Here is a 23,798-nt window from a genome sequence, read left to right on the forward strand (position 1 = left end):
GTGCATATTCAACAAAGGACACTCTCCAACATAGTAGATGAGAATAGAATTCATGACAAAAATCTCTATTTTGTTGATCTTGGATTGCTGATCATTTAGTCTGTTTAGTTTCTCTCTATCTTCTTTAGTTTTTGCTCAAAACACAAAAGAGGGTAAAAATATCCTCATTTAAGGGCAATCACTCCTATAAAGAGTGACAGTCTAATAACTATATCGGCAAAATTTGACTTGTTTGTAGGTCTTGCCTTGCTGATAATTTTTGTGATTTAAAGTGTCTATTTATCTATTGTAATTTTTATCATATAGGGCAAAAAGCAAAAAAAATGGTAACAATCATCATTAAAAGGCAATAACTCCAGTAAGGAGTTGTCGGATGATTTCCTCCATATTTGTTTAAATTGTAGATCTTGTCATGCTGATCATTTTTGCTTATTTAAGTTTCTATCTATTTATTATAATTTTTAAGATATAAGGCAAAAACGCAAAAAAAATGGTAAAAATCATCATCAAAGGGCAATAACTCTAATAAGGAATCGACTGACGATTTCTACCATTGTAGACTTATTTGTAGAACTTGTTTTGCTGATCATTTTTGCATTTTAAAGATTCTCCCCATCTAATATAGTTTTCAAGATAAGAGGCAAAAATGAAAAAAAATGGCAAAATTTGTCATTTAAGGGCAATAACTCCTATAAGAAGTCGTCTGACAGTTTTGACATATATGAACAATTGGTAGAGCTCAACATTCTTAACATTTTTGTCGTGTCAGATTTTCTCTATTTATAACGGTTTTCAAAATAATAGACAAAACTTGCATTTTACCCCCTTATGTTCTATTTTTAGCCATGTCGGCCGTCTTGGTTGGCAGGCGGAGTCATCAGACACATTTTTTACACTAAATACCCCAATGATGATTGTGATTAAGTTTGGATAAATTTGGCCCAGTAGTTTCAGAGGAGAAGATTTTTGCAAAAGTTAACAACGACTGACGACAACGACAGATGATGGACGACTGACGCCAAGTGATGAGAAAAGCTCACCTTCGGGCCAGGTGAGCTAAAAAAAGTTGTAAGCTACAACCTTCAATTAAACTTGGATACATGGATACTGGCACTCATGATATATGTTTATATCAAAATGATCCGCACTTGTACCGTTTATTCCATTCATAATGATTGAACTTACCATATCCCATAGAAAGTTTGCCAGCCAGTAAATAAATGGATTGACACCACTAACAAATTGTAAATGTTTTGAGTTTGATGATCTCTCTTCTATCAACACCATGACAAAACTTGCAGGTATAAATGACATGGCAAAAATCATACAGATTGCTATAGTCACATCTATAAAACTTTCTCGTCTACAAACAAGTAAATAGAGCAGTGAAAATATACAAATGATTGCTACTTTTTTCCATGTTCAGTTATAATTTCCATAAAAATCAATTCAAATTGCATCTTTTGTCCATAGATACCATAATTTTACTTATAACTTTATCTTAAATTATTTTAAATCGCAAATACATTAAAAAGTATTTAACAACAAAAATGAATCATTAAAATGGTTTGCTTAGAACATGCATGTTTAATTTTTAAGCATAAAATATTTTGTTAAATGGACTGTATATCTAAAAAAACATTAATATCTGCTTACAGTGTTTCTTCAGTAAATTGTTTGACAGTTGCATTCATTGGATAATTTACTGTGGTTATACCATACTGTTCTGGATTCTGACTGGGGCTCAGTCGGCTACGTAGTATCAAATTATTCATCACATTCATGTAAGAAACAATGGCTGTCCAACCTTTATTATTGTACCATACCTACAATTTTATACAAACTGAATGTATCTACCTGATATTTGAATAGAAAAACAACACTTGTATTGAAAATATAGAAATTGTTATGTAACATGTTACTTCATTGTTATTTAAATAGTAATAATAAACTCGACACAGGCTCGATTATTATTATATTGAAATTAAATAACTGGACTTGATATCAATCGATATCTAATTCTCAATCGTTATGAAACCTATGATTACATATGATACATGACCTGATAACTTAATGAGTGATTCAAAACATGAATGATGGAGGATTACTGAAATCAATTCCTTTCTAGCATTAAATTATGTTGGACAAAGGTAAAGATACATGTGTTGATAAACTTGCTATCCTCTCTACATACATTAAGTTCATGGCTAAATTTAACATATAACTGAGTAGAAAACTGCTTATTTTTAAGTTAAAGGTCACTGACATCATACTAAACATGTTTTCAAGACCTAGAAATTAAATGTCTTACCTTGACAGTATCCTGTGTGACAGCATCTTCTAAAATGTCTTCAAGGTCATTCCAAAATTCTGTTGTATTTGTTGATGTCTGAGTCAAATTATACAAAATATCTTCAAATATTTCTCGTATTCTACTGGTGTTCAGTGATAAGCTGATATTGTTGATATCTCCAAAAGAAAATCCACCATACCTAATCAGAGGAGATGTGGATTAAAGATATTGAAATTATACAAATGGATGGAAGGATCATCAAACAAACAAAAAGATGGATGGATAGACATACCGAGTACAATAACACCCATTTATCACAATTAGAATAAACAATACTTTTCCCCCGATTTTCTTTATCAAGTATTACTAAACAAAAATAATTTGTAATGTAATGTTTTTTAAACATAATGAATCAGTATGAATCACAGGTTAATGAAAGTGGCTTTTTCTAATATTGCTTTCTAGTTTTAACAAACCAGTCACAACGTTCACACTCAAAAGATGTCTGATCTTACCTCTTTTTCTGGAACGGCTTCATTGTCTTCACCAACCAATCACTGATGTTACGACCAGTCATGTTATAAAGATAGTCTGTTGTTGGTAGCAGTTTCTTTGGTGGCTCAGGACCTCCAGCCCCTGTCAATGTTTAACAAAATACATGAATTCTTTTGGTTTTTTCTTTCACTTTTAAATGTTTTCTTTCCTTCAATTATTTCTACCTCTCTTTTGTCAGTAAATAATTTTTGTACTTTTTTTAATAGAACTTCATGAAAACAGCTGCTTCTATCCAATAATTACTATTTATCTAAGGTATCAAAACTTTCAGCTAATACTTAAAGCCAGGAGTATTATAAATCAACTTAATATTAAAAAAACTTTTAATATTTTGACATTACAAATTCTGTTTTTGGAGTTTGCTGAAGAGAGAAGTTTACCCATGTCATGACTATTTTATGTTTTATTCTTGGTCAATTATGACAAAAAACCCTAAACTAGTTCACAGATTTACAAAATATCTTTGAAATAGATAAAAAGTAAAATAACAAAAATACAGAACTCCAAGGAATTTTCAAAACGGAAAGTCCCTTATCAAATGGCAAAATCCAAAGCTCAAACACATCAAACGAATGGAAAACAACTGTTATATTCCTGACTTGGTACAGGCATTTCCTTATGTAGAAAATGGTGGATTAAACCTGGTTTTATAACTAGCTAAACCTCTCACTTGTATGACAGTTGAATATAATTCTCCCCAAACCTTTACTACCTAAAGAATACTATAAAGATGGACAGAATTAAAAAGTCCTAGAATACTGACAATTTAAAAAGTCCTAGAATACTGACAATTTAAAAAGTCCTAGAATACTGACAATTTAAAAAGTCCCAGAATACTGACAATTTAAAAAGTCCTAGAATACTAACAATTTTACTAGTAAAATTCCATACAATTATTCTCATAGAATATTTACCTGCTGGACACACTTGAAATCCACTAGAACAGTCACATTGTGGAAAGTCTATAGCATCATTACCAGTAAACCTGCCACCATTTGTCCATACAGATTCATAACTATCTGCTTTACAGGAATAATCACTGCAAGAAATACTTAATACCTAATTGTATGTCTACAGTAGATGCCTGCTTGACAAGTGTAATCATTAGATAGTAAACTATCCTACACTTAACTTTGTTTTTCCCAAGGTCATATCAGACTAGTCATCTTTTTAAGAATGTCGAGTTTATGTGCATTTTAAACACCTTGCAAGCGGTCTGGAACATGAAGACAATTTACAAGCAAATTGTATATCATCAGTTATATTCTAAGATTCATTAACTTTAAAAACTATGATTTCACCACATAATTGCAATATGGTATTGACACATACATAGGTATTTAATATGTCTCTTAGACAGTAGCACAAAGTGTTGGACAAATCAAGCACTAGCAGTGAACTTGAAATTATAAGATAGCTTTGAAAAATTGAAAGTATTGAAAAATAAATGTTTTTCTTTGAGAGATCTTATTGGAAAACCTGTATTTGAGGCCTGAAATAGTAATTTTTTGGCCAATACTAAAATTGATTGCTTTATAGATAAATATTTATTTCTATCATTTAAACCACATCATTTTAGAAACGCAAAATAATGATGTACTTTGACAACATTGAAGAATCATGAAAACTGTTATATTTCTAACACTTGAGTGAACTAGAATCCAAAAATTATGCTCTGAAAACAGCACTGGAAATATGCTAGAAAAACCAGTTATGCACCTTTGGTTATTAATGTTTACTGTTTGATATTACCTGATCTGTTTTATCTTTGGGTCCATACATCTATTGCCCATCCATGGTTTTGTCAGTAATGTTTTCGTGAGGTCTGCACCAATTCCAAAGTCATTACCATCATTGCTGCAAAATAAAATAATACTGATTTTAAAATCAGTTGTCTTTATAACATAACTTCCAATGAGTAAAAACAAGGAGTTGCATACAAAGTGCAAAGTATACTATCACTAGTTATATACAACATTGAAGAATACATGTTCAATGGGTATCATAAAAAATCAATAGGTATTGCCAAACAGGAAGTCACTGCCCAGTAGATCTTTAAATTGCTTTGTAGACAGTACAATTAAAAATCATTATGTTCCTAATCAAATATCAAATAATTTTTAAATACAGAAGCTAAGAATTATGTAAGAAAAATTCCATGCTCAGTGTGTATAATAAGATTCATAGTTTCAGCAAACAGAAAGTAATAGCCCGTCATGTTCTAAATTCACATTACACAGTGTTACTCAACATTATGAAATTTCAGGCAATATATCAAATCATTTCTTACTTCTTACACTGAGTAATATGTAATGAAAATTTTAAACGGATGAACAGACAGACAGACAATCAAACAAGAGGACAAACAGATGGACAAGGGCATTGCAGTAAACCACCCACACCATGAGTGGAGATATAATAATATAAGCCTAACCTAAAGAAGGTATACAGGTTTGGTGCTCCTTTCTTAGGTGTATACATCCATGGCTGAAGTTCCAGTGGTGGTTCTCCAAATGATGGTGGTCTTATCTTTGCAAGGGCCATAGAAGCCAATATGAACAATGCTGGCATAATAATCTGAAAATAGATTACAGTATTGAAACATATACTATGCAATATAATAATTAAAAAAAATAATGGTAAATAAATAGACTAACTATTTTATGCTTATAAGCACTAATTTGTATATACATACAAAAAAAGTGTACATTATACAACTCTTAAAATCATTCTGAAGGTAGTTTTAATTAGACACTTTCTTGGAATACATACTTCTACAATTAGATAAAAAAAAAAAACTAATAGTATAATAACAAAATATATTGTTACCTCAAAGAAGAATCCTTTCTTGCTACGTCGAAGTCTGTGGAACCTTTTGAAAAAAATAGCTTTAAACTGCTGAAGTTTGAGTCTGATTCCTGTATGTTTAACATGGTCCTTGTGGCTGAATCCTGTCTCGATACTCTTTTCACTGGTTGGAACGGATATAACAGATTCTGTGAAAATAATCCGTAATTAATATTATGTTACAATGTTTTGAAAACAAATGTCTTCAAAGTCTCTTTATAAAAAGATATTTTGAATAAAATATGAAGTAATAGATTTTATGTGACTTATCACTAATGCTGAATGCAGTGTCAGTTGTAACACAATTGTAAAAGCCATGTTAAGAATTGTTCTTTAATTTAACATTTATTGCCTGTGGCTAAAATGAATTTTGCATATAACATGTATTATGGAAGGGATGTCTTTAATAATGAAAAAATTCAGAAAAGAGTGTTTCAATATGTGAATATCATTGCTTTGAGTATTACAGAATAACTCATACACGATTTACATGGATGCTGAGATTGCTAGAAGTTAAGTTGGATTTCTGAATTGGTCGCTGCAGTCTTCAAACATCTACTTTTGTAGAACATAATTTTTTTGTTGTTGACTGATTCTTTAAAAATTTTCTTTTTATAACATGCTGACTAATTTTGAACTTCATTCATTTATGAGAAATTAACTATGAAGAGTAAAAAATATTGATGTAGAGGATTTTCTTACATTTGAGCAGTTTTACTTGTGTAAAAATAAGTTGCCTGCTATGGAATTTGAACAGTTTAAATACAATGTACCATTTCTGAGTCCGTAAGGGCCAAAAGAATACATTGATTCATGGTGGGTAGTATTTTATATATACAGCTTTTATTTCAATTGAACGACAAGAGAATACCTAAACAGATAAAAGTTCTACTTTACACAAATTTTGGTTCAATTCAGATGCATATATTTTTTTCTATTTTTTGAAAAATTCCGACTACATATACTTTAAATAAAGCTTTTACAGTTTATGAGATATATTTGACCAATAATAATAATTTGATTCTTATACAAATATATCTTTCTGAATTTTCCTATTTTGATGGAACTAAGGGCTTCATCAATTCATACAAGAAACACACCAAATATTTTTACTATTTGCAAAACTGAATACAAAAATATGATTTCAGTTTTTTAAGATTTAGTCACTTTTAAAAATCAAACATTTAAATGGAAAATAAAATCATATATCCCTCCAAAGATGATGTGATCATATCCTGTGATTATCATTGCACCAAATCATTGTTCAAAACCTTTACTGGACACTTAATTCATATTCATTGTACATGCTATTGTCAATGTACTTTAATCCTAGCATTTTCAAACAACTTCAAAATCATTCAAGCTTTAAGGCAAACAAGATTGAATTGGGTATTGTGCTTAGTGAAAGAGAATGAAGAAAAGACGCTGACAAGGAAAATGTAAGAGAATTCTTCACAATTCAAAAGCAAAACATGCATAAAATAAATTTTGAAAAAAAAATTGCTACCTTCTTGAAGAAGACTAATATCTGGAGAGTCCACTAGAACAAAAGTATTACTATTAAATAAACACACCAACCAAGTTTATAAGGCTAGCAAACATTTTCAAAGGTTCTCGTTCATATTTTTTACTGACAGTTATTTTTACTAGTAAATATCAAAATTATGGTACATGATAACTAATGGATCGGGATGAAAACCTATTTTTATAATAGCCTACATGGATTTGTAGAATTCATTTGTTATTCAAATATCAAAACTGAAAAAAGTAAAAACAAATTGTTGCCTGAGCCTAATAGAAATTAGTGTTTTTCTACATTAATAAACTGTTAACACAGAGATATGTCTCGCCTATTTGTTATTTTGATAATGCAAATGTTGAAATTAAAATTACAATACTTTAACATGTAAGTTATGCAAATATTCAAAGTCAATGAACCATGACTGAATGTACAGGGCTAAACAATCTCCATGGAAATGAGATGTGCCAATGATAATACAACTGCATACCAAATACCATTGACCTTTCATAAGTCGTTCCCTTTAAACAAACCTAAACACAAACATTAACTTGTAAACTATGAAAAAGTTTCAAAGTCAATGAACCATAATTAGGGGTGGGGTTATATAATCTCCATGGAAATGAAACTTGCAAATGCCAATACATTTGCATACCGAATATCATTGACTTAACATTAGTGGTTCATCTTAAACTGACCTAATCACAAACTAATACATGTAAACTAAGCAAAAGTTTCAAAGTCAATAGACCATGACTGAGAAGTAAGGACCAAATATTCTCCATGGAAATAAGATGTGCTAATGCTTCTACAACTGCATACCAATTATCATTGACCTACCACTAACGGTTCCCCTTAAACTGACCTAATCACAAACTAATACATGTAAACTCAGCAAAAGTTTTAAAGTCAATCGACCATGACTGAGGGGGCGGGGCCAAATAATCTCCATGGAAATGAGATATGCCAATGCTTATACAACTGCATACCAAATATCATTGACCAATAATCTCCATGGTAATGAGATGTGCCAATGCTAATACAACTGCATACCAAATATCATTGACCTACCACTAGTGGTTCCCCATAAACTGACCTATTCACAAACTAATACATGTAAACTAAGCAAAGTTTCAAAGTCAATAGACCTTGACTGAGGGGGTGGGGCCAAATAATCTCCATGGTAATGAGATGTGCCAATGCTAATACAACTGCATACCAAATATCTTCGACCTACCACTAGTGGTTCACCATGAACTAGACCTAATCACAAACTAATACATTGTTGACGCCGCCGTCGCTGCCACCGACGCCAGAAACAGCATACCTATGTCCCGCTTTTTGATTCGTCAAGGCGAGACAATAAAACTACATTCTGTGTTTATATGTATCAACCCCAACCCCTGCAATTCTAATTTCTGCAACAAATCAATATTTATACATAAATCATGAATTTCTATGACATAAGAAATTGGATTGTAAATTAAATTTTGATATACCATTATCATCCATTAGTTCTTCTGAGTCTACTTTAGGGTTCTTTCCTTTTATTGCCAACATTTTCAGGAATGATTTCTTTTTCTTCCTTCTGAAGCTTAGTCTAGTGACAGGTTTAGCAAATCTACCACCTTAAGATAAATAAGATTTAAGATGAACAAATATAATATTTGACACAGTCATGTGAAAAAAATCTAATATTGTAAATACACATACACTGTGATGAGTAAGTGAAATTTGTATGATCACTTTTTAGGTTTTTTTTTTACTGTACATTTATGCAAGCCATACTGTATATTTCATCACTGTAACTTCTAATGCCTACTGAAGACAATATTTGTTCATCCAAGAAAGACATGTTTTAGATTGTTTGGTAAGAGTTGCTAACTATGATAAATCCATCTTTAACACAATACCTATCAAGTGTAAATGTTTAAACAGTCATAATATGAAATGCAAGCCAGGGATTTCCTCCATAATAGCAACCATGAAAACAACCCTCCTCTGCACTGATTATCTGTGGCAATTGCTTCATTGTTGACAAAATGATGATGTCTTTTTCAGTATTTCACAAGTGAAAAAATAATACATAGTAACTGTGAAATTACTACTCTTATGCTAAACTTCCATGGCCAGCATAAATAAGCATTTATACCATTCTAAATTCTGTTCTGTTTTTCACATACCTCTATAATCAATTGTGTTTTCATGATTGACGGGACAAAAATGATAAAATCCAACTCAATGTTTTCTATATTTGAAAATTACCATTAAAAGATCCATCTGACTCCTATGTTTAAAATACTTTGTTTTATGCACAAATTTTGATATATTCTTATTTACCAAGACCTTGACCATTGATGCAGTGACCTATAAAATCAATATGAATCTACCTCTCATTGTATGACCATATATCAAAGTGAAGTTGCAATCCCATATAAAGAATTTGAATTAATACCTAGAAACTACTTTTCTCCACGATTTTTTGTCTATTGTTAGTAATATGACCTTGACTGAAGTGACCTAAAAATCAATATGGTTCTTTGTCTCGTTATGTGTGACTATATACAGTATTTGATTTAGCATCAAGACACCACTTTTAAGCACAATGTCAGTCTATATTGAGTAACTATGACCAAGACCTTGGATGTAGTGACCTCAAAATCAATAGGGTTCTTCCTCTCATTATATGTGACCATAAATCCAAGTATATTGGATTTAAGATCCGGCAAAGAAAATGACTGACAGATGGGTCAGGAACTATATACCCCCTCTACTTTATAGTGTGGGGTATAACAAATCAATACATACTATCAGTTCCTTCCTCTAATTTCTTCCTTTTTGTTTCATCATCCTGATCAACTCCAGTCTCATCAGCTACTCTCAAGAATACCTGTAAATAAAAGTCACATCAACTTCAAATACTGCCTGGTCATTAAGTTTAAAGGCATTTCTATCCTCCTGTAGATTGATATGAGATAAGCTATTGCAAGATAAGCCATGTGACTTGTCCTTCTATTACACTGCATGTTAACTTATGTTTTGCACTGTCTCTTTGCACTCAAAAGTAATGATAAGGTCTGGAAACTAACTAGACAGTCCAATAAGGGTTTTGGTTATGAATGCAATCTTTGCCCCAAAGCCTGTCACACAGAAAAGCTATTTCATCAAAATATAATTGCATGTGTCAGGTTCTTTGCCACAACCTTCTTTATAAGGATCTTGTTTAAGAAGAATTCTTTGCTGGAAATTTTTAATAATTTATATGATAAAAGTAAGTTTTTTGCAATAAAATTCTTTAAAATGGTCAAGTTTATAGACCGAAAGTGTCAAAAGAGAAGCAGAAGATACCAAAGGGACATTCAAACTCATAAGTCAAAATCAAACTAATAATTAATGGCTTGGCATATCAAGTTACTCGCCTAGGTGATTTGTGTTCACAAAATTTGTTTACGACATATCACAATTTGAGTGTTTAGAATAGACTACTGACCTCCTCAAGGCTGGTATCAGATATACCAAAGCTAGATATCCCCATATCTTTATGACATCTCTCTAACTGTTTGAATAATTGTTCAAACTGTCCTGAATGGGCTGCATCTGATGGTAGTTGATAGGTGAGCTCTGTACTGCTCTCTTCAACAAGCTTGGCCTTCTTTACATATTTACCAATAAATTCTGTAGTTCTCTTTGTAGAAAATCCTTAAAAGAAAACTTGAAAATAAATCTTTCAAGAAATATATTTGTTTTTTTCAGCAAATATTAAAATCAAAATTATTCCTTCAGTGACCTGCAATCTGATTGAAAGAAATACAGATTTTTTTTGTCAACACTTCCCTTGCAGAATATAAAAATGCTCCTTCCTACTTTCTGTTCTGATTACTATCAACCAATGACATTTCTGCCCCAAAACTTTTAAGGTGTGTATCATTACAACAGAATCCAAGGATCCAGAAAAGGAATCCAAAACTGAAGGACAGCAGTATCATATCCTTGCAAGTGGAAACATGGAAACTGGATTAACATTTTTATCAGACTGGATGGCCTGTACGTGTTCCCTTTCTTATCCATTGACTTTTTGGTGGATAGTTGTGTCATTGGCAATCATGCCAAATGTTCTTAATGAAGCAAAAATGTCTTGCTATTTAAGGCAGAAAGAAGAAATAAACTGCTTCGCTGAGCGCAGCTAGATACGCCTGCAGAGGTCCAACCCTGAACAGTTGGGGCAAAAATGGACACAATATTCAAGCTTGATTCAGGTCTGAATTTGGATTGTAATTAAATATTTGACATATTATAGGTTTCTGAATAAATGTAGTCAAAGATCTTGAAATTGGTTATATGAATTGAATATTCAATTAAAGATTTCTTGCTGTTGTGCAATACTTAGTAAACCTGTTGTCAGACTATAAACAAATAAAGTTCAATTAATTCTCAATGTCATATAAGAAATTTATGAAATAAAAAGGGAGCTTACAACAATAGATATAAACAATTCACCAAAGTTTCATGAGAATTGGTGACAGCATTTTTGAGTTATTGTTCGAAAACTGGAAAATCACCCCTTTTTTAATGAATAAAACCCCATAACTCAGAAATGTAAAATGTAAAATTTATAAAATTCTAAAGGGAGCTTACATCAATACATACAAACAATTCACCAAAGTTTCATAAGAATTGCTGAAAGCATTTTAGAGTTTTTGTCCAAAATAGATATAAACAATTCAGCACAATTTCTTGCAAGTTGGTGAAAGCAGTCTTGACTTATTGTCCGAAAACTGGAAAACCCCCCTTTTTTTAATGAATAAAACCCCATAACTCGGAAACGTAAAATCTAAATTTCATAAAAAATGAAAGGGAACTCACGTCAATAGATATAAACAATTCACCAAAGTTTTATGCAAATTGGTTAAAGCATTTTTGAGTTAATGTCCGACATGTTGATGACGGACGGACGGACGGACGGACAGAGGTATACCATAATACGTCCCGTAAACGGGCATATAAAAAAACATGCAAAAGAGAAGGGGATTATAACAAAGGTATTTTCAAACTCGTAAGCTGAAGATAAACTAATAATGCCATGGTAAAGGACAACGAAAAGACCACCAACAGTCTACTAAACAGAAAATAGAAACTAAAAGACAGAGCAACACACATCCAAATTATTAGAAAAAAATATAGGGATCACATAAGATAGTTTTGTTGGTGTTCTCTATGGAAAGGATCAACATACCTGGTACCATGGTTGCACTTTCTGGAGGAGGGGTTGGTGGCTTAGATCCACCACTTTCACTTTTGTCATCAGAATTATCACCAAAACCTTCATCTTCTATGTCTGACTGTTTATTTACTATTGGCTGTAATATCATTAAAAAAAAAATGTATTAGTAATTTACTACAAATATATGTCTAAAGGAGTATTAACCACTAGTCAAATAGAATATATAACATTTTGATGTGAACTGGAAAATTTGCTAATTAGGACATCATTGTATGGCAGACATACATTAAAATTATTGCAAAGCATTATATAAAATTAGTTTTGAGAGCTGACATAAATACTAGCTGTACAGTGGTGTTTTATTTTCATTTCCAATATTTTCTTTATCATTTATGCAAACTTACTGTTCTGTTCAGATTTACAAAAGTCAATTTACCTTGACATCTACAGTTGTCCTTACACTTCCTCTAGATTGTGCTCTCGACTCCATAAAATCCATTTCGTCATCACTGTCCTCTTTGTCATTGCCCTTCCCATCATCCTGTACTAAGGTCAGATAATATCCATTACCATACTGTGATTTCAGATAGAGGCTAGAACCACAACAGCATAGTTTACCTTGTGAGATAATGGCAATTCTGTCACCAAGAACATCAGCTTCATCCATGTGATGTGTAGACAGGATAATGGTTCTTTCTGTTAACAGAAACACAATGTTTAGATTACAATGTGTTCTAAGTTTCCAAGTTTTGTGCAGTTAAAATATAATTGCTGACCAAAATTCTCTTTTTTCTGATCATTTTTGTTGTTTTTATATTCGAAAAACGCAAAAAATGAGTAAATATTCTCTTTTAACAGCAATTTTAGATTTAATATTCTAGAATTGAATGCTGTTTTTTGGAAAATTTATTTAAAATGAAAGCATGTGACAAATCACATGAAGCTCAGAATATGTATAAACTTGTTTCAAAAAATTATGCAACACCGAATAAAGAAAAAGAACATATCTTAACTTCTTACTTTTCTTGAGTTTAAGTAAAATTTCCCAAATCTCTTTCCTGGCATATGGATCAATACCAGCTGTAGGTTCATCAAGAATAACTGTTTTGGCATTACCAACAAAGGCTATAGCTACAGATAGCTTCCGCTTCATACCACCTTAAAATAAAACAAAATTATGGCTCAATCTAAAATGAAATTATATTCTTTTGTTCTTAATGTAAACAATGTTATGTATTGTAAATAAAGATCAGATTTCTAGTCAATTCAAGTTTTGAACAGAATATTGTAATTATCACTAAATCAATTTCCATATTTATGCAAAAAATACAGTAAAAATGATATGCTGCCCATCTGGAGTATTAAATGTTTTCACTTTAGATATTTAATTGACAGATATTTTCCCTGTTCTGTTCAAATAGTTTTCTTCTACATCATAAGCTTTAGCAATACTTTTGATAAACAATTCAGAAACATCATCTTTTCTTGTTAGAACACTGTAATTAAGAATCCTAAAATTTAAATGCAGTTGAATACTGTGGATTTATTTGTTTTCCTGGGTACCATTTTTCAAGGATTGAGAAAAATTGTATTTTCATGGAAATTTATTTTGAGATTTTGCCAAAGTCTGCATACAAGCCTATAAAAAGTTTGTACTTCGTTGAACTTTAAATTTGTGGTTCACCCTAACACAGCAAATCCACAAAAGTTGGTATCCTATGAATAATAATGAATCCGCAGAGCCTTATTTTCATTTTAATTGTGTAATGCTTTTTCTCATAATCCGAAATTCAATGTTTCCAACATCAGAATATGGTGTGGTCTTGCACTTGTTGTTCTTTATCTGGCCAATCAGACCACAGAATTATCAAACTGAGCTTCAAACACTCCACTGTTTTACAGACATTTCAAAAGGGCAAAAGTGGACACATGAATGCTACATGTATAATGAGATACAATAATTCTATTGGTATGTTTACCAGAGAGTGATGAAGATAACTCCTTCTTTTTGTGTGGCAATCCAACATCCTGAATCATTCTGACCATTTCCCGTTTAACCTTTTCAGGTTCAAGGTTCTTCAATCGAGCATAAAACCATAGATGTTCTTCAACTGTTAGTCTGTAAAAAATAACATTTATGTCACAAATATAAATTTTAATACATCATTCTTTTTATTTAAGATGGATGTTTGGTCTCCAGCGGCAAATTAAATGCATATTTAGGACGAGAAAATGTTAATATGAAGTACTAGACTGACAAACTGAGCAGAAATTTTAAAGTGCTGGTTCACAAGCAAGGTAACAGTCTGCAGGAAGACATGTCGCACTACCTTAACACATTATTCTTACTCAGAGACGACCAGTTTTACTCTTACTCCTAAATGCCACATTCCTAGTAGAAAAGGAGCAAATTTCTATTTTTAAATCTTTGGGTTGAACTGACCAGGCATTGAACTACATCCAGCACTCGAGGCAAGACGATAGGGGCTTTAGGAATTTTAGATTATAGCCATTTGAATATAGGTTGTTATGATGTTAAGGTCAAGAAATTTTTATCATTTCTTGGCCAAATGTAATGACCATAAATTAAGGACAAGAAGAAGTGGAATAAGTCAAACCTTGCCCCCATTTATAATTCAAAGTATTGGAAAACAGTAAGTATGTGTCTGACAGATCCAAAACATGCTTACATGTCAAAACTCATCACTGTCAAGCTATTGATCAAATTTGAAGTCAATCTGTTCTGTAAAACTGGAGAAATGTGACCAAAAAATTAAGATCATTCAACTACAGTCGAACCTCCATGAGTTGAACTTGGTTGTGTCGAAAACTCGGATAAGTCGAAGTAATTTCTTGGTCCCGGCAAAATTCCCCTTTGATCAATGCATAATTACCTCTGATTAGGCAAACTCTGTCTCGAAATTTGAAAGTAAGAATTTTCGAAAGATGCAGACCAAATGATAAAAATTCAAATTGAATGTATTTCTTATGTAACTTAATCATTTTCAAAAGAGATTAAAGCTTTGGAAACATACTTGTTTTATAACAGTTAAAAAGACATATTTATGGTGACCGGTAATTAACACCTTTCTTGTCTAAGTGGAACGTTAGTGTATTGAACATATTTCACCTGACAAAAACATAAAACGAATTTAAATGACCCAAGCCGAGATTAAATGAATCGTTAGAATAAAAATTCATTAATTATGATAAATAAAAGGATTAAGACAATAATGACAAATTTAAAATGATTTAATGAGAAGCAGACGACCTCATTAGAGACTGTTCAGAACTTGTTTCCATACTAGAGTGATTTCATAATTTATAGTGACTGACCTTTGTAAATATTTGTGTATACTATTGATTTTATTTGTGCATGATTTGTATTGTACTTGTGTGTTTAATTATCATGAAGGACTAGAAAATATGGATATTGAATACACAATCATAAAGTGTCATATCAAAAAAGGCACACTGTTCAAAGTATCTAGTTTACAAAAATCCCATATCGTATTTCATGCATTTGAAATTTATGACGACACACTCGACCTCGGATGAGTCGAACCTCGGATAAGTCAAATACTTTGGTCCGGTCCCTTTGACTTCGACATAACGAAGTTCGACTATACTTGAAAAATTCAAAAGTATCTGCAAACAGGAAGTAGGTGTCCGACAGATCTGAAAAGTGCTGCTGTATACAACTCATCACTGTCAAGCTGCTGATCAAAAATGAAGTCATTGAATTGGAGTATAAATCAGAAGTTAATTTGTCAAATAACACATTGTGTTGTGGACACAAAGAAATTCCTTGACAGCATCCATTACATCTAATATATTATGACCACAGTTACAGGACAATAATTCTATACTTACTTGTCAAACAAGACATTATGTTGAGGACACATTCCAAGACTGTCCCTGACAGCGTCCATCTCAGTCAGTATATTATGACCATAGATAAAGGCTGTGCCATCTGATGGAGGAAACAGTCCAGTCAGTATAGACCTGTAAAATAAACGTTTTTCAGCTTTTCTTTAATCTGTGTTGTCAAAATATAACACTTTGTACAAAATATTTTCAATCATATTCCCAAAGTCAAGGCAATAAGTTGTTATATGCTAAACAATTGATAGTTCAGACAAGGAAATTTTACTACTTTAATTTGGTAAATTCAAAAACAAAAGTGCCCACAGTGCTTCATGTAAACGAACTGATTTTAAAAAGTGATACATTTTTCAAACTTTTCCCTAGAAGAAAATAATGGGAATATAAAATGTCACGAATACGTCATTCTTGGACCTTCTTACATATGAATACAGGTACACCAAAAATGTAAGATTGTAAAAAATAAATCGCCTCGAATTGATAAGGGCTTCACACCCCCCAAAAAGTATCTACACAAATAAGTTGCATTACAGTATCAGGTATGGACAGAATGTAACACATACATTTTGTGAAATAACACCTTATTCAAAAACAAAATGAAAGAGCTGGTCTTTTGATATTAAAAGTTTCTTTCATTATCTTTAGTTACCAATTGCACTACATTTTTTTTTTCTTACTACAAAGTATGAAAGTTATGACAACAACTGTTATATGCTTCTGAACTTCTGAAAAAGTCATCAGATAATTTAACCAATCTAAACTATCATATGCACCACCAAAAATATCTGAAAAAACTTACATTGTAGTTGTCTTGCCAGCTCCATTATGTCCCAGGAATGATGATATCTGTCCTTCGTAAAAATTAATGGAAAGACCATCCACTGCTACTTTGTTTCCATTCTTGTAAACTTTCTTTAGGTTTCTGATGGACACACCAACTTTTTTGTTCTTTGGCTCTTCTTCTACATTGGCATTACCTTGGATAAAAGAACAGGGCATTGTTTTTAGTTATACATAAAATCTACATTGGCATTACCTTGAATAAAAGAACAGGGCATTAATTTTAGTTATACATAAATCTACATTGGCATTACCTTGGAGAAAGGAACATGGCATTGTTTTAAATCATAACTGAGTCTCATTCTCTCTAGATTTTATATTTACTATCATTTTAAAGTTATTATACTATGAAAATTCATCTACCACATAGTTTTAAAATATGACTGGATCTTTTTGTGATGTCTTAAAAGTTGTTTGACAGACAGTATAAAAATATACCTAAACAATCATGCTTAGTTCATATTCAATTTCTATCAATAAGATATAGAAACATTTGTAAAGATCAAGTTACTACTTACCTTGACCTTTTAGTTCCATAGTTGACCCTTGATACATGTACTGGTCACTTCTATCTTTTGATATGGATGAGCCACACCAATATGACTTCAGAAAGGGGAAATAAAATTTCCTTGGAATTCCATACTGACCTTAAATTGATTTACAAGATATATATAAAAAAAAACTTGTATAACTTTTGGTTATGAGAGTACCTGAATAAATTTAAGCCATTAATCAACTTTCTCTAATTCTTACCCGATTTATCCTTTTCCTGACTGGTTGATTTTTATTATTTAATCAACGTGTGGTTCGTTTGATCTCAGTTCTTCATTGGTGAAAAAATTGATTTTGACGTCAAATTTTCTTGCTTTCCTCTGAATTTCCTATTGTGACATCATGAAAAAAGGCAACCATGCCTGATGACGTCACATAGAAAGAACACATCCTTTTTACAAATCATTCGAAAGAAAGGATTAATATTGTCTGGATATTGTCTAAAAAATCATTAGAGAAACACCACCAAATGTCGTGCAATGTGATATTCATCCACTCTGGACAGTTAAATTTGAAATATTTAAAGCGCTCGGAAAGCCTTGCGTTTTAAATTTGAAAATTTAACTGTCTCGAGTGGATAAATATCGTATCACACTCTATGCAGTGATATAATCTATATTCATAAAACATGTCATAAGGGTCTTGATTTTCGGAGTTATACAATATTCCAAAATATTTAAAAAACAGTATAATCAAATGAAAATCTTTTGTTGCATTCATATATCAAGTTATATAGGGGAAACTTTTTTTAACTTACTTCAAATGAACAATGGACAAAAATGTGAGTTAAGTTATTACAACTAAAGAAAATGCTGTATTCAAATAATGCTATAAAATTTAAATGCAAATTTATATATTTGCAAAACCTATCACATCACAATTTTTGCAATAATGAAAACATCGCCAAAATTTTCTGAAATTAAATTACTTTATTATATGAAGATATAATAACTGCTTACCAGGGAAAACAGCTTCTATATACCAGGTAAACAAACCATATATAATGGCATCAACAATCATCATGACAATACAATTCAAACAGCTGTAATCATCATCAACAATAGGTGTTTCACCGATGTTACTCCACTGGACACCAATGGCTTGCTCCTCATACCTAGCTACATAACTACAGGCAAACCCAAAGGCTACACTTGATGATAGACCCTGTTATAAAGAAACACATCTGTCACTTATGACAATGCTTTATACATGTTTATGTATTTACTATACTGTCAAAGCCTAATCACAACTGGTTAAATGAACAGGAACTAACTTACCCTATACTCTATTTGATCCATTTAACACTTGTTAGAATACACTTGTCATAACTATGACCCTGATCCCACATCATAGTTGTTTAGATGTTTATTGGTTATATTTGTCATTGGGTTGCTATCTTATTGACATACATCCCACATCTCCTTTTATTTTATGATTCCTAAACTAAATAATTCATTCTTATCATATCACATATCACAGCAAAAAAATAAAGAGTTAGTTTATAATTTATATTTGAAGTTTGCCTCCCTCTATCCATGGAATCAATAGAAAAAGTATTCAAACAATATTAATGAATCTATTTTCCTCTGACCATTATCACTCTTACTTTCTGATATGGTTGAAAGAATAAACTGTTATCACAGAGAAATGTCTCGCCTTTTTGTAATTTTGATAATGCAAATGTTGAAATTAAAATAGCAATACTTTAACATGTAAGTTATGCAAATATTCAATGTTGATGAACCATGATTGAAGGTACATGGCTAAACAATCTCCATGGAATGAGATGTGCCAATGCTAATACAACTGCATACCAAATACAATTGACTTATTATAAGTCGTTCCCTTTAAACAAACCTAAACACAAACATTAACTTGTAAACTATGTAAAAGTTTCAAAGTCAATGAACCATGATCAGGGGTGGGGCTATATAATCTCCATGGAAACGATACTTGCAAACGCCAATAAATTTGCATAACAAATATCATTGACTTAACATTAGCAGTTCATCTTAAACTGATCTAATCACAAACTAATACATGTAAACTAAGCAAAAGTTTCAAAGTAAATAGACCATGACTGAGGGGGCGTGGCCAAATATTCTCCATGGAAATGAGATGTGCTAATGCTTATACAACTGAACACCAATTAACATTGGCCTACCACTAATGGTTCCCCTTGAACTGACCTAATCACAAACTAATACATGTTAACTTAGCAAAATTTTCAAAGTCAATAGACCTATATTAGTCTTGTATTATTTTTAATTTTAGTTTCTTGTGTACAATTTGGAGTTTAGTATGGCGTTCATTATCACTGAACTAGTATATATATTTGTTTAGGGGCCAGCTGAAGGACGCCTCCGGGTGCGGGAATTTCTCGCTGCATTGAAGACCTGTTGGTGACCTTCTGCTGTTGTCTGTTCTATGGTCGGGTTGTTGTCTCTTTGACACATTCCCCATTTCCATTCTCAATTTTATAGACCATGACTAAGGGGGCGGAGCCAAATAATCTACATGGAAATGAGATATGCCAATGCTTATAAAACTGCATACCAAATATCATTGACCTACCACTAGTGGTTCCCCATAAATTGACCTAATCACAAACTAATACATGTAAACTATGAAAAGTTTCAAAGTCAATAGACCTTGACTGAGGGGGTGGGGCCAAATAATCTCCATGGTAATGAGATGTGCCAATGCTAATACAACTGTATACCAAATATCATTGACCTACCACTAGTGGTTCACCATGAACTAGACCTAATCACAAACTAATACATTGTTGACGCTGCCGCCGCCGGAAAACAGCATACCTATGTCTCGCTTTTTGACTCCGTCAAGGCGAGACAAAAATTGATCCATGTATAATGATGTTTAATTGGACAATGTTTCTGATCAAACTTGTTATAAAAGTTTTGATTGGATGATTCACTAATAGGACAGATCTGTCATTTGGGGTGGGTCTATCTCCTATTGAAAATAGCCATTTATAGGATTATAAGTCTTGTGTTCCCTATGTATATCATACTTAGTTATTTGTAATGTGTTTCATATGTTTCTAATTATTAACATTTATTGTATGTGTGAAAAAAAGAATGAATGTGGCTATACTGTGTTTGTGATGGGCTTTAAAAACAACATTATTGTAAAAATTATTATAGGATTAAAGATCTTTTGTACAGAATTTTTTGGTTCTATAAACTTTACTAGGTCACTCACAAATAAATAAAAACTTTTATGATATGTTTGTGTGTGACTTGGTCCAGTTATTACACCTATAAATTCCTTTCAAAAGGTGTTTAATCCTCATTTCTTTAAAATCGCAGATAAAGAATTTGTTTTCCCCTTTGGTAACATCTATCACACGTTATTGTGTGTTTGTTCATTGGATTTGCCTGGCATGTGAATATATATAAAAGAAGTAAGGTCAACATGGTCATCCAAAAATAATTCACTTAAAAAACCGCTACCGGAAGCCTTCTGGACCAATCATATTAACGTATTTCCAAATATGCAAATAATATAAGAATTATGATGTGATATCCCATTTGTAAATTTACTTGCAGAGAGACTCTTATCATCTGTTACTTCAATGAAATACATGACAAATACATAAAGCAAGGTAAAGAAAGAGGCTAACACATAATGGAGTACATGCTTTACTTACAGCTAGACTTTTATGTGTACTTGTCATCAATTCCTCCCACTGAGAACACAGGGGATATATTAAATACAACATGAAGTACAAAAACCCAGCAACACATGCTGCAATGTTAGCTTTCGAGAAGAAAACGCTGAAGAGGAAACATTGTGATATAGTAGCCACTGTGAATGCTGTTAACAAGAACAGGATTACTGTAGGGTCTGAATGCTCAAGAACTTTTCCTGCCTGAAATCAAATAAAAAAAAAACTTTATTAAAGGTATAAGCCATGTTACCGACATCAAATTAAAGAACAATTGCTAAATGTAAACAGATACCTTGTGAAGGCCATATTACAATTATTAAATGTGACTTAAAGAGGCATCATGTTCTGTAGAAAATTAATTAACACATGTAAAAACAAGAGGCTGCAGAGGTCGAACCCTCATCAGTTGAGCAAGTATGGACACAACATTCAAGCTTAAATCAGCTCTGAATTTGGATTGTGATTGAATATTTGACACAGCATAGGTTTGTGACACAAAATGAATGTGGTCAAAGAACTGAAAAATTTGAAATTGGACATTTACCTATTATGGTCCAATATCTAAAATCTAAATACATTGTTAGCATCAGCATATCAATAAACAGCTGCGCCATGAGCGCATGATACGCCCGTCGTCTTGTGTGTGAATTTTTATGCAATAAGCATAAATAGTTTCTGACATACGGCGTGACATGCGAAAACCCCCTTTTTTTTTAACAAAAACTCAATATCTCTAAAATATAATTTTGAATCAAAACCAAAAAGTATACAGATCTTTAGATTAATATAACTAAGAAGTGTGTAAAATTTTAAGCAATAATCATAAATCGTTTTTGAGATACGGCGCGACATGTGAAAACCCCCCCTTTTAAAAAAAAAAAATCAATATCTCAAAAATAAAATTTTGAATCAAAACCAAAAAGTATACAGATCTTTAGATTAACATAACTAAGAAGTGTGTAAAATTGTAAGCAATATTCATAAATCGTTTTTGAGATACGGTGCGACATGTGAAAAACCCCTCCCCCTTTTTTAACAAAATACTCAATATCTCTAAAATAAAATTTTGAATCATCACCAAAAAGTATACAGATCTTAAGATTAATATAACTAAGAAGTGTGTAAAGTTTTAAGCAATAATCATAAATTGTTTTTGAGATACGGCACGACATGTGAAAAAAACACACACCTGTTTTAGTTACTAAGTCCCGTAACTCAAAAAGTTTTAATCTAATTTTCACCAAAAAGTATACAGATCGTTTGACCATCATAAGAAACAACTATGTTAAGTTTCATGAAATTTGGATAAGTCATTCTCAAGTTACGGTGCGACATGTTTACGCCGGACAGACAGACGGACGGACATTTGTATAACATAATACGTCCCGTCAAAAATTTGACGGGCGTATAAAAAAACCCAAGAATTCAATTTTTGATGAAATCAAACAAAAGTTTAATTTAGGACCCTTTGGACCTCAATGTGGACCAATTTAATAAAGGAGCCCAAAATCCAAAATCTCTAAATACATGGTTAGATTCAGCATTTCAAATAACCCCATTAATTCAATTTTTGTTGAAATCAAACAAAGATAAATTTTGGACCCTGATTTGGACCAACTTGAAAACTGGGCCCAAAAATCCAAAATTTAAATACAAGTTTAGATTCATTTGAAAGAACCCTATATTATATTCAATTGATGCTGAAATCAAACATAGTTTAATTTTGAACCATGATTTGGACCAACTTGAAAACTGGGCCCAAAATCGAAAATAAATCTGTCACTGCAATTATAATTTTGTAAGTTGATAATTACCACATGTTAGTTATCTTGATAAAAGGTGGAAATTATTGCATGAATAAATTACATGTAATAGTAAATACATTGTCCTAATCCAAATACATGTACAAATGTGTATGTTTAGTTAATTGTAAAAATCTATAATACAAATTGTGTGTAGTTTTATAGGAAGAATAAAAATAGATTATTATCTAATGAAAATGATATTTGCAAATCTGGATCCCCAAACAGGATCAAGTAAAAATTAAACATTAACACACAAAACAAAAAGAAAAGCAAATACCACATAACAACTGTAACATCTACCTTCAAAACACACACTTTAAAAAAAATAGTTATAAAGAAATTTTTGACACCTCCTGACTAAAATCAATTGAACAGATACAATCATTGATAGACTTACAATTTACACCATTTCTGTTCAAAGAGAAATAACTCAAAATAAAAACAAGAGACCTAATGACATAGAAATTAGAAATTACTTATTAATTACACCATTTCTGTTCAAAGGGAAATAACTCAAAAGCATATAATAAGAATCACTTTGCTACTGAAAGGTCTACAACTCAACAACGAGAACAGCTAAAATCGTT

General features: G+C 31.7%; 1 protein-coding gene across 3 annotated transcripts in view; it reads right to left on the reverse strand.

Annotated features, from left to right (window-relative positions):
* LOC127733860 (phospholipid-transporting ATPase ABCA1-like) overlaps window positions 1-23,798 on the reverse strand; it is a 90,020-nt gene that overhangs the window by 24,682 nt on the left and 41,540 nt on the right. For all 3 annotated transcript variants that reach the window (XR_007997218.1, XM_052243291.1, XM_052243277.1), the window contains exons 23-42: window positions 21,386-21,607; window positions 18,672-18,876; window positions 17,679-17,807; window positions 17,120-17,297; window positions 16,309-16,440; window positions 14,415-14,554; window positions 13,456-13,593; window positions 12,872-13,131; window positions 12,448-12,571; window positions 10,705-10,913; window positions 10,023-10,104; window positions 8,714-8,842; window positions 5,678-5,844; window positions 5,283-5,425; window positions 4,601-4,705; window positions 3,763-3,887; window positions 2,809-2,929; window positions 2,312-2,492; window positions 1,657-1,826; window positions 1,186-1,363 (exon numbers count right to left, since the gene is read on the reverse strand). Coding sequence is in view for 2 of the 3 variants with exons in the window: in XM_052243291.1 (XP_052099251.1) it covers window positions 1,186-1,363; window positions 1,657-1,826; window positions 2,312-2,492; window positions 2,809-2,929; window positions 3,763-3,887; window positions 4,601-4,705; window positions 5,283-5,425; window positions 5,678-5,844; window positions 8,714-8,842; window positions 10,023-10,104; window positions 10,705-10,913; window positions 12,448-12,571; window positions 12,872-13,131; window positions 13,456-13,593; window positions 14,415-14,554; window positions 16,309-16,440; window positions 17,120-17,297; window positions 17,679-17,807; window positions 18,672-18,876; window positions 21,386-21,607 (3,138 nt within the window). In the remaining variant the exon portion in view is untranslated. The remainder of the gene's footprint in view (window positions 1-1,185; window positions 1,364-1,656; window positions 1,827-2,311; window positions 2,493-2,808; window positions 2,930-3,762; window positions 3,888-4,600; window positions 4,706-5,282; window positions 5,426-5,677; window positions 5,845-8,713; window positions 8,843-10,022; window positions 10,105-10,704; window positions 10,914-12,447; window positions 12,572-12,871; window positions 13,132-13,455; window positions 13,594-14,414; window positions 14,555-16,308; window positions 16,441-17,119; window positions 17,298-17,678; window positions 17,808-18,671; window positions 18,877-21,385; window positions 21,608-23,798) is intronic.

The sequence above is a fragment of the Mytilus californianus genome, unplaced genomic scaffold, assembly GCF_021869535.1.
Source record: "Mytilus californianus isolate M0D057914Y unplaced genomic scaffold, xbMytCali1.0.p SCAF_1, whole genome shotgun sequence".
Classification (NCBI taxonomy): domain Eukaryota; kingdom Metazoa; phylum Mollusca; class Bivalvia; order Mytilida; family Mytilidae; genus Mytilus; species Mytilus californianus.